Source organism: Coregonus lavaretus, assembly GCF_964263955.1.
Source record: "Coregonus lavaretus genome assembly, chromosome: 14".
Lineage (NCBI taxonomy): Eukaryota > Metazoa > Chordata > Actinopteri > Salmoniformes > Salmonidae > Coregonus > Coregonus lavaretus.
In genome coordinates this window covers 40,952,301-40,966,520 of record NC_140001.1, presented here as the reverse complement: position 1 = coordinate 40,966,520, position 14,220 = coordinate 40,952,301, and the positions used below count along the sequence as shown (strand labels likewise).

Below are 14,220 nucleotides of genomic sequence, written 5' to 3'. Positions count from 1 at the left end.
GCCATTACCACAAGCCTGTCCTCCCCAATTAAGGTGCCACCAACCTCCTGTGTTCTCTATAATATCCTTTACTTTCTCTTTCAAAGTCTTTGAACATGTACAGCTAGTATTTTGCCTCTGAAAAGTCTCTTTGTCCTCTACTTTTCCCGCTGCCCCACTCTCTGCTCACACCTTGTCCTCCTTTCCCTCCCTCCATCCATCATGCTGTGTGTTTGTGCCTCCAGACCAGGTCACCCAGCCCCAGCCTCCCTCCACCCTGTCCCCTTCCTCCTCCTCCCTGTCCCCTTCCTCCTCCTCCCTGTCCCCCTCCTCATCCTCCCTGTCCCCCTCCACCTCCTCCTCCATGTCTCCCTGCTCGGAGGCCCGGGTTACCCAGTTCATTCGTCAGTTTGTGGGGTCCTGTCTGCTGCTGTCTGACTCCAACACTGAGCTATCCTACGTGCTGCCCTCTGAGGCTGTCAAGAAGGGCTGCTTCGAGAGGCTATTCCAGGTACACACTCAGACAGACACAGACCTAGAGATGAAGGTACACACACTCAGACAGACATACAGACAAAGACCTAGAGACTCTTTCAGGTACTCATTTAGACAGACAGACTCAGACTGTATCCCAAATTGCACCCTATTCCCTTATAGTGCACTACTTTTGACCAGAGCCCATATTTCCTATTCCCAGGCATTGGAGCAGAATCTGGCCATCTTGGCTCTGACCAGCTTCGGGGTGATGGACACCACTCTGGAGGAGGTCTTCCTCAAGGTGTCTGAGGAGGACCAGTCCCTGGAGAACAGTGATGCCGGTGAGACCAAAGAAATATGCCTTTACTTCTATGGGTACACTCAAAATGGCTGCCAGTCCACCAATTTTTGCTTAATTTACTTGAATAGGGATGTCCATTCTAGTGATTATATTTTTGTGTGTGGGACCAAAGCCCAGTGTGTCTGTCTGCGGCTACACAGATCAATAAAGTTATTTTAGGAGGGCTTCATTACATTAATAATGATACACATCATGAATTTCATTTCTGCTGAGTCTGCAAACAGTGTTTGCGTTGCCAGATAGCTAAATGCTGATATAGACTTTTCACAAGTTATCTATTTAGTGTTGGTGTTGCATATCTCTTTAAATGTTAATCATGATCTCTTAAATTCTCTCTCCTCCCAGACATGAAGGATTCCCCAGGCGGTATCTCAGTGGGGAAACCTGCTGATGCCGTGGGTCTGCGGTGCTCTGGAAAGCCACAGGTAGGGATTAGTTCAACTCATGCCTTTCAGAATTGATTATTAGTTGATGATTGTAGTCCCCTGTAGCTCAGTTGGTAGAGCATGGCGCTTGCAACGCCAGGGTTGTGGGTTCGTTTCCCACGGGGGGCCAGTATGAAAATGTATGCACTCATTAACTGTAAGTCACTCTGGATAAGAGCGTCTGCTAAAATGACAAATAATAATAAAAAAATATCATTTATTTAAACAAATTAAACTTTCTAGTAATGCTAATTTTCTAATTGATAGAGACACCCTTGGTTGACTAATTAATGAATCGATTAATCTAACTTACCCATCTCTCATCCCTGCGATAGACTTGCGTCCTGTCCAGGGGGTGTACTTCTACATCAAGCTGCCTCACGCTAACATGAGATAGGCTACTGCTAGGCCGTTCTAGATCAGACAAGGCTTACTCATTTTACTTGCTTTATCCCTATCCGCAGGGTGATGGGGTTCCGGGGCAGGGGGCTACTGCGGGGGGAAGCAGCAGTGTGGAGAGGCCAGAGGTAGAGCTCTCTAGCCTGGTGATGTGCTCCAGGCTCAGCCAGAGCCAATCCTCCCTGCGCTCCTCCTCCTCCCTGGGGTCCGTACGGGGGAATGAGGAAGGGCTCTACGCAGACTTCTACGGAGACTACTGCCGCCTCTTCGACAATGGACAGGACCCTCACTCTACCAGCCTGAGGGGTAAGAGTCCCACTGTTGGATGAGGAGACTGATGGACATCGAGAGGGTGTTACTCAGTGAATACCTTTTTTTATCTTCGTTATATTTAACCAGGGGGCAATGAGCTATAGTATGGTTGGATGAGCTTATGAGAGTTATTTTACTCTGTGTGAGGTGTTTTTAGGCTTTGCTAATGTCTCTCTTTGTCTCTCTCCATCTCTCTCTACCTCCAGCGGATGCGGAGGAAGCCTCCCCTGAGCCTGTGGTCCTGGAGGGGCAGGGCAGCTTCAAGCTGGAGGGCTGGTGGCTGAAGCTACGCCAGTTCCACGGCCTGATCGTCAAGAGATTCCACTGCGCCAAGAGGAACACCAAGGGCCTCTTCTCTCAGATCCTGCTGCCCGCATTCTTCGTCTGCGTGGCCATGACTGTCGCACTGTCTGTGCCTTCCATCGGTGAGGACAACTACAAGTGACATTACATTTGGACATTTTAGTCATTTAGCAGGCACTATTATCCAGAGTGTAGTCAACTAAGTTTAGTAGGAGAAAACAACCATATATCACAGTTATTGCATGTAGACTCTTCTTCGAAATAGCCACTATGAGCAGAATCAGTGGCAGGAAGAAGAAGAAAAGTGCAGGTGTGAGTGCACGAAAGACAAGTACCGTTTGTTTCCCCTCAAGTTCAACTACAAATGACTTTGCTGTTTGTCAGTGTTTGTAGGTCTTCGTTGTGTGATGTCTTTCTTCTGTTCTTCAGGAGATCTGCCACCACTGATCCTGTCCCCATCCCAGTACCACAACTACACCCAGCCCCGTGGCAACTTCATCCCCTACGCCAACGAAGACCGCCCACAGTACAGGTCAGACAGACACTGGGAGTAGGAGACTGTATGTCACTCATGCTAACATATACACAATGTAAATGTATTGTTTTACACATCCCAAATCGTATCCTTCGTTCTGACAAGTATTATTATTAGTTCATTTGTGCATCTTATCTGAGTCTCAGTTATCACCCATCATACACAAAATCTACAGGCCATGGATGTTGTAAAGCTTCCGTCTGTAGCTTTATAACAGCCTCCTGTTCTTCCTCTCCTCAGGAGTAAACTGTCCCCAGATGCCAGCCCTCAGAAGATCGCCAACACACTGCGTCTGCCATCTGGCGTGGGTGCCACCTGCGTCCTCAAAACGCCCTTCAACAGCACCCTGGACCAGCTGGCACAGACGCTCAACCCCAGCGCCAACAACAGCAAGACCCTGGCCGCCCGCTACTTTGACTCCATGTGTCTGGACTCCTTCACCCAGGGAGTGCCCCTGTCCAACTTCGTACCCCCTCCCCCCTCGCCAGCCCCCTCCGACGACCCCGACACTCGCTTTGACGATGGGCTGTGGAACTTCACTGCCACCACTCCTACCACTGTCAGGGGTAAGTCTTTGCGCCCCTCCCACCACTGTGCTCAATTCTCAGGTGGTAAAAACTATCTAAAAGGTAATTTGTATGTAGGCTAATACTTTATCAAATCATACTGTATTATAGTACATGTACACTCTGTCATATAATAGCATTATATCACATTATATAATTGTATTTGATAGCTACAGTGGAGTCCTGTGTCGGCCATTCTGTCTCAGACAAGGCTTATTTACCTACTCTACTTACTAGAGTCCTGTACAGTAGTCTCCCTAAACATCCTGCCTCTGTCTGTGTGTCTGTCTTCAGAAACAGTGACTTCTCCCCCCACCCTGCCTCTGTCCATCCGGGAGCCTGTTCGTTGTATCTGCTCCATGCAGGGTACGGGCTTCTCCTGCCCCAGCGGGGTGGGGGGGCGGCCGCCCCTCATGAAGGTGGTCACCGGGGACATTCTGGTAGACATCACCGGGCGCAACGTGTCAGAGTATCTCCTCTACACCTCCGACAGACTGCGCCTGCACAGGTAACAGACTAATCGGGGTCGGGCAGCGACGCATACACACACTTTCAATATCTTATTTTCTCTCTCCCTCCCTCTCTCCTAGATATGGAGGACTCACAGTAGGCAACATACAGAAATCAGTCCCAGCATCCTTTGGGAAAAAGACTCCGCCCATGGTTCGCAAAATAGCAGTGCGCAGATCAGCTCAGGTGAGCAGAAGGGCATTTTCTTGAAAGGGCGAGGGTGTAGTGCACTATATAGGGAAGAGGGTGCCATTTGAGACGGAACTCTAGTGTCAGTTTGATGGACAGGTTTATTATTACACTTAGCTATTTGCGCTGCTGTGTCATTGCCAGTGACAGAATTGTCCCCTCCCAATAGGTGCTGTTCAATAATAAAGGGTACCACAGCATGCCAACCTATCTCAACGTCCTCAACAATGCCATCCTGCGTGCCAACCTGCCTCCAGGCAAGGGCAACCCTGCTGCATACGGTAAGAGATGCTGTCCATGGGGAGTGGGGACATACCGGTAACTACCAAAATAAAGGAAACACTTGAGTAAATGAGGGATACAATGTATATTGAAAGCAGGTGCTTCTACACAGGTGTGGTTCCTGAGGTAATTAAGCAATTAACATCCCATCATGTTTAGGGTGATGTATGAGAATGCCCAGTTGCCCGTTATTCTGGCAACCATGGCTAGAAGAGACCTCAGTGACTGTTAAAGAGGGCTCTCAAAGGAGCATAGGGCTTTTTAATGGGTGTGTGTGTGTGTGTCCGTCACCTGATCTCAACCCAGTTGAGAACTTATGGAAGCTTCTGGAGCATTTTCCACCACCATCAACAAAACACCAAATGACGGAATTTCTCATGGAAGAATGGTGTTGCATAGAGTTACAGACACTTTTTGAATCAATGCCAAGGCACATTGAAGCTGTTCTGGCGGCTCGTTGTGGCCCAAGACACTTTATGTCGGTGTTTATTTTATTTTGGCAGTTACCTATACATACTCAGAAGCCTGGTTCCAGATCCGTTTTTTTATCTTGCCCACTCCATTGCTGTCAAGGCAATGACAATGAGTGACAACACATATTATCTATATACTGACAAGATACTGGACTGACCACTCTAACAATGGGAATAAATGAAGGCAGACGCGAGGAGGCGGGAAAATGTTTGCCAATGAGAGGGCCAATACAGGCACAACTCCGATATAAAATCGTTTTTCTCAAAGTTGCCAGAATGCCACTTATATCAATACATTCGTAAAAACCTAAACATTACAAAACTTCTATTAGATAAAATAACCAAATTCGACCTCCATACAAAAAATCCCCACTTGGTCTGCTTCACGCTGTATTTTCGCACGGACAGATTTAGGGCGGAGTCAAGACTCTCACTTCACCTCTTCCTCTCAGGCGACAAGGAGTTGGCATTATAACACAAACAGGCTGGCACTCTGGCTGGGATTATTTGAATTGGATAGTTTGTTTATGTGAAAATGTATTTTCAAAGTTCCTTGTATTAGTATCTGGGGATCTTCTATGGGGATGTACAGTATCTGTTCCCATCTAAACCCTGTTGTTGATGTGTGTTTGGTTCTGCAGGAATCACACTGACCAACCACCCCATGAACCGCACCAGTGCAAGCCTCTCTCTGGACTATTTGTAAGAATTTATGCATTGAGTTACTGTATATTATACTGTATGTGGCACAACATTTCTGAAAAGTACCTGACAGTGTCTCAAATGGCACGCTACTCCCTATTGCACTATATAGGGGATAGGGTGCCATTTGGGATGCAGACACTGTCTTAGTAAGTTTCTCTTGGTCCCTCCAGGCTCCAGGGCACTGATGTGGTGATAGCTATCTTCATTATCGTGGCCATGTCCTTTGTACCAGCCAGCTTTGTGGTCTTTCTGGTGGCAGAGAAGTCGACCAAGGCCAAGCACCTGCAGTTTGTGTCTGGATGTGACCCTGTCATCTACTGGTTGGCTAACTATATATGGGACATGGTGAGGGGGGTTGAAGTGTGTTATTGTGTGCGTTCTCCCTATAGCCGTACTCTCTGAAACAAGTCCAACCAGGGCCTGTCTGTCTTCTGTCTGTTTGTACTGTTCATCCACAGAGGGAACTATGAATATTTGAGTGATATTGTCTATTTCTGCCAGCCTATCTAACTGAAACTCTGCTGTCTCTCTCTGCCTCTTAGTTGAACTACCTGGTGCCTGCCACGTGCTGTGTCCTTATCCTGTTTGTCTTTGACCTTCCTGCGTACACATCCCCAACCAACTTCCCTGCGGTCCTCTCTCTCTTCCTCCTCTACGGGTGAGTGCACTTCACTGAAGACCCATTATGAGGGATATGCAGAAAAATAGCTTTTGGATTTAGGTAACTTGGGAAAAAAGCATAGATATTGTTCCCTTGATGACATCATTTAAGAACAGTAATGCATTATTCATAACTGTCTTTGACGATATCAAGAAACTGTAATGAATGTTTAATGATTATGGCCTATTATCATTCATCCTTTCTTTCTTTCTTTCTTTCTTTCTTTCTTTCTTTCTTTCTTTCTTTCTTTCTTTCTTTCTTTCTTTCTTTCTTTCTTTCTTTCTTTCTTTCTTTCTTTCTTTCTCTCTTTCTTTCTTTCTTTCTCTCTCTCTCTCTCTCTCTCTCTCTCTCTCTCTCTCTCTCTCTTCTCTCTCTCTCTCTCTCTCTCTCTCTCTCTCTCTCTCTCTCTCTCTCTCTCTCTCTCTCTCTCTCTCTCTCTCTCTCTCTCTCCCTCCCTCCCTTCAGGTGGTCTATCACTCCTATCATGTACCCGGCCTCCTTCTGTTTCGAGGTGCCCAGCACGGCCTATGTGTTCCTCATCGTCATCAACCTTTTCATAGGCATAACTGCCACAGTGGCCACCTTCCTGCTGCAGCTCTTTGAGCATGACAAGGTGTGTTTCTTACTCTGCTGACAGTATTGATGTACTGACATCTTTCCCCAAGGATTTTCTGAAATTCCAGTTGGAAGTTGCCGAAAATCAGGAGGGAAGAAGCAGGAAATCCAGAAACTTCCAACCAGGATTTCTGAAAAACCTAAGAATTTTGGGAAGATTACCAGAATTTTGCAACCCTATATTGAACATATCCTCACACCACTGTATTTTGGTCTCTCCCTGCAGGATCTGAAACTGGTGAACAGCTACCTAAAGTCCTGTTTCCTTATCTTCCCAAATTACAACCTGGGTCACGGCCTGATGGAAATGGCATACAACGAATACATCAATGAGTACTATGCTAAAATAGGTATTGTTACAGTTCAATTTATTGTTACAGTTACAGGGGGTGTACTCAAGCTGCCTCATGCCACAGAAACAGGAGATAGGCTCCTGCCCTATGGGCCATATTGGCTTGGATAAGGCTTACTTACTCACTTATTTGAATCCTGCCCTCCTCCTGTTGAATTTAATCAATCTATTCAATCTCTCTTAAATATTTCACTCTCAGGTCAGTTTGACAAGATCAAGTCTCCATTTGAGTGGGACATTGTGACTCGAGGGCTGGTAGCCATGACAATCGAGGGCTTTGTAGGATTCTTCATCACCATCCTGTGCCAGTACAACTTCCTCAGGAAACCCTCGTGAGTGTGTCTGCTCATGTGTGTAGGCGCATGCAAATGTGCTATATGTGCAATGTGAATGCGTTAGTGTGTGTGTGTGTGTGTTACACCAATATGATCCACTGCAGTGCTCTAGTTCTGTGCAGCCCCTGAGTGTTTGTGTGTGTGGTGTGTGTGTGGTGTGTGTGTGGTGTGTGTGTGGTGTGTGTGTGGTGTAACAGGAGAGTACCAGTGAGCAGCCAGCCCATAGAAGATGATGATGTGGATGTGGCCTGTGAGAGACGGAGAGTACTGAGAGGAGATGCTGACAACGACATGCTGAAGATTGACAACCTCACCAAGGTCAGACAGACACAGAGGACCCAATGTGCTTTATTTAGCTTCAGGACCAGAATAGATCAGTGTATAGTAGGTTTAATCAATATAGCATTAAGGTCAACTGAGTATCAATAGACACTAAGGGTAATGCGGAGCGATTTGTGCTTTTGAGGTCGTTTCGGTTCGATTATTTTTAAAAAATATCACGGTTTTCGGTTTCTATATATTTTTTAAACATTAAATGCACTTTACATTATGTGGGTTGAATGCTATAACAACACAGAATAAAACAATTAATACAAGTCCCATGATGGTAGTGACTGCCCATTACTGCTTATCACTTATTAACCATCATTTATTCACATTACTGTACTTTAATAAAATATTTCAGTTGTTGTGTATATCACATTTGTTTTATTTGATGACTTTATTATTTCATTCCAAGTCATCTTATCTCTATAGAGCTGCTGTCTGACAAAATCCCTATTTTAATAGTTCTTCAAAGTAAATAAAGCATACTTTTATGACTGCTGAACTATCAATCACTTAGATCAGGATGGGCAACTGGTAGCATGCGGCTCTTTTGAAGGCCCTCAGTTCAATTCCTCGGACCCCCCCCCCCCCCAAAGAAACATACTGTATATATATACACTACCAGTCAAAAGTTTGGAGACACCTACTCATTCCTGGGTTTTTCTTTATTTTTACTATTTTCTACATTGTAGAATAATAGTGAAGACATCAAAACTATGAAATAACACATATAGAATAATGTAGTAACCAAATAAGTGTTAAACAAACAGATTCTTCAAATAGCCACCCTTTGCCTTGATGACAGCTTTGCACACTCTTGGCATTCTCTCAACCAGCTTCATGAGGTAGTCACCTGGAATGCATTTCAATTAACAGGTGTGCCTTCTTAAAAGTTAATTTGTGGAATTTATTTCCTTCTTAATGGGTTTGAGCCAATCAGTTGTGTTGTGACAAGTGCAGTTGCAAAAACCATCAAGCGCTATGATGAAACTGGCTCTCATGAGGACCGCCACAGGAAAGGAAGACCCAGAGTTACCTCTGCTGCAGAGTGTAAGTTCATTAGAGTTACCAGCCTCAGAAAATGCAGCCCCAATAAATGCTTCACAGAGTTCAAGTAACAGACACATCTCAACATCAACAGTTCAGAGGAGACTGCGTGAATCAGGCCTTCATGGTCGAATTGCTGCAAAGAAAACACTACTAAAGGACACCAATAAGAAGAAGAGACTTGCTTGAGCCAAGAAACACGAGCAATGGACATCAGACCGGTGGACATCTGTCCTTTGGTCTGGAGTCCAAATAGGAGATTTTTGGTTCCAACAGCCGTGTCTTTGTGAGACGCGGTGTGGGTGAACGGATGATCTCCGCATGTGTATTTCCCACCGTAAAGCATGGAGGAGGAGGTGTTATGGTGTGGGGGTGCTTTGCTGGTGACACTGTCTGTGATTTATTTAGAATTCAAGGCACACTTAACAAGCATGGCTACCACAGCATTCTGCAGCAATATTCCATCCCATCTGGTTTGGGCTTAGTGGGACTATCATTTGTTTTTCAACAGGACAATGACCCAACACACCTCCAGTTTGTGTAAGGGCTATTTTATCAAGAAGAAGAGTGATGGAATACTGCATCAGATGACCTGGCCTCCACAATCCCCTGACCTCAACCCAATTGAGATGGTTTGGGATGAGTCGGACCACAGAGTGAAGGAAAAGCAGCCAACAAGTGCTCAGCATATGTGGGAACTCCTTCAAGACTGTTGGAAAAGCAATCCAGGTGAAGCTGGTTGAGAGAATGCCAAGAGTGTGCAAAGCTGTCATCAAGGCAAAGGGTTGCTATTTGAAGAATCTCAAATATAAAATATATTTTGATTTGTTCAACACTATTTTGGCTACCACATGATTCCATATGTGTTATTTCATAGTTTTGATGTCTTCACTATTATTCTACAATGTAGAAAATAGTAAAAATCAAGAAAAACCCTTGAATGAGTAGGTGTCTCAACTTTTGACTGATACTGTATATCCTTTTTTTAGGAACTCAGTCGGGGTCTCAACTTACTGTTGAGAGTTAGAATAGTAGAATACACAAGGTGCAATTTCGAAAATGTGGTTGTGCATCAGCAGTTTTTCTCTTGTTATGTCAGTCACTGATAGTCACTCAATTAGCCAGGTCAGCTAACATTTTATAGATGTAAGTCAGTCTAGTGGCCAGCTATCTAAACTTAGTAACCATTGATTTTGTTAGTCAGTCTCACTCAGATATCATATTGTAAAACAGCTCATTTTCCTCTTCGCCCCATGGCAAAATGTGTAGAATTGCAGCAAGCTTGCTTTAAAACTGCAACATTTTATCTACGCCCCATGTGTAGAATTGCACGATATTAACTCTAAAATGTATTGATGTAGGCCTGCGAGCAACTGCGGCCACTCATGATCAAAGTTTCACATCCCTGACTGAGATAATGTATTTTCAGTTAGAGATACCTCACGAAGCAACTGCTCTCTATCCCTTTCTATCGCGCATTCTTCTCTCTTCTCTCCCTCTCTGTGTCTGCCCCACACTAACGTAGCAGGCGTAAAAGAAACACACGGAACGGAAAAGTAGGCGCGCAATGGATTATGGTTATTGTAGTTAATTAACACGTTTTCTGCGCTAAACTATGTAGAATATTGGCCTGTTGGAAACTACAACTCCCTACTACATCGCACAGTTCAGGCTTCATCTGATTTATCTCTATAGAAACTGCGCAATATGAGCATTGAGCTCACAGGAAAAAATATGAAATAAAATGGAATTCAAATTATTTAACTGATGTCATCAATTAGTTGTTTAAAAACTGAAAAATAACCACAATTTTGGTTAATCGCTCAGCACTAACTAGCGGCAACATTTTTGTGGTGTAAAACAGAACAGATCTGTGCAAAAAATACTGTGAACCTCATTATAATCTGGCAGCATGATTTGAATTAGACATTTTTCTTCAACAATGGCATTACAAGGAGGCAATTTAAACTTTAGAGTTATGTAAACTGAACAATGCATAAATAGCCACCTCCTTATACCATGCGCTGTGTCACTAGGTGTACAAGTCGAGGAAGATGGGGCGTATCTTGGCTGTTGACCGGCTGTGTTTGGGCGTGCGTCCTGGGGAGTGTTTCGGCCTCCTGGGGGTGAACGGAGCAGGGAAGACCACCACCTTTAAGATGCTGACTGGAGACGAGAGCACCACGGGAGGAGAGGCTTTCATAGGGGGAAATAGGTATTTTACATATATACCAGGGGTGCGTACCAAATTGCACCCCATTCCCTTTATAGTGCACTACTTTTGATGGGCCCTGGTCAAAAGTAGTGCACTATATAGGGAACAGGGTGCCATTTGGGACGCGTACCAAATTGCACCCCATTCCCTTTATAGTGCACTACTTTTGATGGGCCCTGGTCAAAAGTAGTGCACTATATAGGGAACAGGGTGCCATTTGGGACGCACACCAGATGGGTCTTTAAGCACAATGCTAACACAAATCTCAATGCTTTATGCTAGTCTTAGTCAAAGTTGATATCAGATACTGGTAGTGTAGCCTACCTGAGATTGATGTGGTTATTGCTAATGCCAATACATGTCTCAGTGTGTTATGCTAGTTTTAGTAACAAATCTGTATATACATTTAGCAGACGCTCTTATCCAGAGCGACTTACAATTAGTGAGTGCATACATTTTCATACTGGCCCCCCGTGGGAAACGAACCCACAACCCTGGCATTGCAAGTGCCATGCTCTACCAACTGAGCTACAGGGGACTTGAAGGAATACAGTATTTGTCAAATTAACGTCAAAAGTATATATTATTTGCATTTTAGTTAACCTAAGCCTTTAAAATCTGACGTTAAGTATATCATGGCCTGTATACATAATGTGTCTCAGGAGTGCTGATCTATAATCAGTTTTGCCTTTTAGATCATAATGAATAAGACTATATGGACAGGGAGGACCTGAGCCTTGATCAGTGCTCGTACTCTTAGACGCTTTATGAATACGGGCCCAGGTACTGTTGTTGATCTGTGTTGTGTTGTCAGTATCCTGAGGGAGCTGTTGAGAGTGCAGCAGAGCATTGGTTACTGCCCTCAGTTTGATGCCTTATTTGAAGACCTGACAGCCAGAGAGCACCTGGAGCTGTACACACGTCTCCGAGGCATCCCCTGGAAGGACGAGCAGAGGGTACGGCTACTACACACACACACACACTCTCAGGCTGCACACACACACAAACGTATGCACACACACACACACATTTCACATTTCGCATTCACAATATTATATTACTGTGTGATTTTTCTGAATCGGTGTTGTTGAAAAGTTCCTCTATTACTTGAATCTTCCCCTCTCAGGTGGTCTCATGGGCCCTAGAGAAGCTGGAGCTGTCCAAGTATGCAGACAAGCCGGCTGGCACCTACAGTGGGGGAAACAAGCGCAAGCTGTCTACTGCCATCGCCCTCATTGGATACCCCTCTCTTATCTTCCTGGTTAGACTCACTCAACCCCATCACCATGGGTGTGAATCAAAATGGCACCCAGTTCCCTATATAGTGCACTACTTTTGACCTGGGCCAATAAGACTCTGGTCAAAAGTAATGCACTATATCGGTAATAGGGTGCCATAGGGCTCTGGCTAATTTTCCTTTTATTATATTTGTACTTTCTCTTAATTTCTGTCTTGTCTTTTGTTTGAAAACTTATAAAAGACTTACAAAAATACATATTCTCCTCTGGATAAGATAGGAGACACTCAGCTCTGATTGTGTCCTGTTCTGTATGTTTGTCCAGGATGAACCTACTACAGGGATGGACCCTAAGGCCCGCAGATTCCTCTGGAACCTCATCCTTGACATCATCAAGACGGGACGCTCTGTGGTGCTGACATCACACAGGTGAGACACTCATTCTCATCAGACATGTACTGCATACTGTGTGCTGCTAATGTATTTACTATTGTCGTATCGAGTAAATGCTGGCAATTATTGCTGATAAACAAAGGAGTCCGCTCATACTGAACCTTTGATCATAAGTTTATTCATATCACAAGCTTTCAGCATGAGTTACAGGTGTCAAGATCACCCGGAGAGCAACGTCCCAGATTGCAATGGCTGCTCTAACCTCTTCTTCGTCTAGCCCATACTTATAAACAATGCGAAAATATGGGTTGCTCCCTCTGCTGTCCAATCACCTGTCTCCCCTGGGGCGTCACCCTACAACTGGCTACTTTTGAACTAAAATAAACATTCTCTCCGATTCCACTTAAAACATTAACAACGTCATAATCTTCATATACGACACTATTGCCTGTATTATTGAAGTGTGTGGGTAAGAAGTGTGTTATCATCTGCTATCCCCTGCCTTACACTCACACCCACGCTTGTTTTTTCCTCCTGGCACTGATTCTGATGATAGCGGTGACTGTCGCTCTGTCTGCTAAATGACTCAAATGTCAACTGTGAATCTCTGTCTCTGCAGTATGGAGGAATGTGAGGCTCTGTGCACCAGACTAGGCATCATGGTCAACGGCAGGTTCAAATGCCTGGGCAGCATCCAGCACCTCAAGAACAGGTCAGAAGAAGTGCACACTCACTCAGCTAATGCTGGGTGTGGCCTCACTCTGTTGCTAGGCCAACCAGAAGCTTAAGACATTATGGGATGCCAACTCATCTGCAATCACCTTTGAATCATCCTTCTTTTTTCTATTTCCTCCACCCTTCAAATTGTTGTTTGTTTGGTTACACATCCTGTTATGTAATCTGTGGCCCTGTTTAAATACTTCAGAAATGCATCCTTCCTTCCTTATTTCCTTGAGATTAGATAGATGTAAGCAAGGTTGCCACCCTATTACTCTCCCAATCCAACCAATTTAGATCTGTGATTACTTCAAGGAAGATAGGAAGGAAGGATGAATTTATAAATGAAGCAATCATGGCCTGTGTGTTATGTCTACTCTCACCCTGGTTGTGTCCCTTCCTTCCTTAGGTTTGGTGATGGTTACATGATCACAGTGCGGACTAGAACCAGTTCCAGTGTGAAGGAGGTGGTGAGATTCTTCAACAGGAATTTCCCTGAGGCTGTACTAAAGGTACACATTATATTTGTCATTTAGCAGACGCTCTTATGCTATTTTTAGTGCTACATTGATATTGATTACTGCATTGTTGGGTTTGGAGCTTGCAAGAAAGGCATTTCACTGAACTTGTACACGTGACATTAAAACTTGAAACTTATCCATAGCGACTTACAGTCAGTGCATTCAATTAGGGCTCTGTTCAATCCACATCGAGGAAGTTCAGCTTTACAGCGTGATTTAAATTTAAAGGCAATGTTCCTGCTTTAGCAGAGAATGCATTCACGATAAACTGGGCGTATGTCGTC

General features: G+C 44.5%; 1 protein-coding gene across 1 annotated transcript in view; it reads left to right on the top strand.

Moving 5' to 3' along the window:
* abca2 (ATP-binding cassette, sub-family A (ABC1), member 2) overlaps positions 1 to 14,220 on the top strand; it is a 91,169-nt gene that overhangs the window by 75,726 nt on the left and 1,223 nt on the right. The window contains exons 25-47 of the mRNA XM_084176447.1: positions 225 to 490; positions 677 to 797; positions 1,163 to 1,242; positions 1,707 to 1,947; positions 2,160 to 2,378; positions 2,686 to 2,788; positions 3,032 to 3,357; positions 3,652 to 3,865; positions 3,948 to 4,053; positions 4,226 to 4,337; positions 5,453 to 5,513; positions 5,687 to 5,861; positions 6,059 to 6,174; positions 6,643 to 6,790; positions 7,019 to 7,142; positions 7,344 to 7,476; positions 7,677 to 7,797; positions 10,890 to 11,068; positions 11,883 to 12,024; positions 12,195 to 12,329; positions 12,631 to 12,734; positions 13,318 to 13,410; positions 13,825 to 13,927. Of these exons, the coding sequence (XP_084032573.1) occupies positions 225 to 490; positions 677 to 797; positions 1,163 to 1,242; positions 1,707 to 1,947; positions 2,160 to 2,378; positions 2,686 to 2,788; positions 3,032 to 3,357; positions 3,652 to 3,865; positions 3,948 to 4,053; positions 4,226 to 4,337; positions 5,453 to 5,513; positions 5,687 to 5,861; positions 6,059 to 6,174; positions 6,643 to 6,790; positions 7,019 to 7,142; positions 7,344 to 7,476; positions 7,677 to 7,797; positions 10,890 to 11,068; positions 11,883 to 12,024; positions 12,195 to 12,329; positions 12,631 to 12,734; positions 13,318 to 13,410; positions 13,825 to 13,927 (3,422 nt within the window). The remainder of the gene's footprint in view (positions 1 to 224; positions 491 to 676; positions 798 to 1,162; positions 1,243 to 1,706; positions 1,948 to 2,159; positions 2,379 to 2,685; positions 2,789 to 3,031; positions 3,358 to 3,651; positions 3,866 to 3,947; positions 4,054 to 4,225; positions 4,338 to 5,452; positions 5,514 to 5,686; positions 5,862 to 6,058; positions 6,175 to 6,642; positions 6,791 to 7,018; positions 7,143 to 7,343; positions 7,477 to 7,676; positions 7,798 to 10,889; positions 11,069 to 11,882; positions 12,025 to 12,194; positions 12,330 to 12,630; positions 12,735 to 13,317; positions 13,411 to 13,824; positions 13,928 to 14,220) is intronic.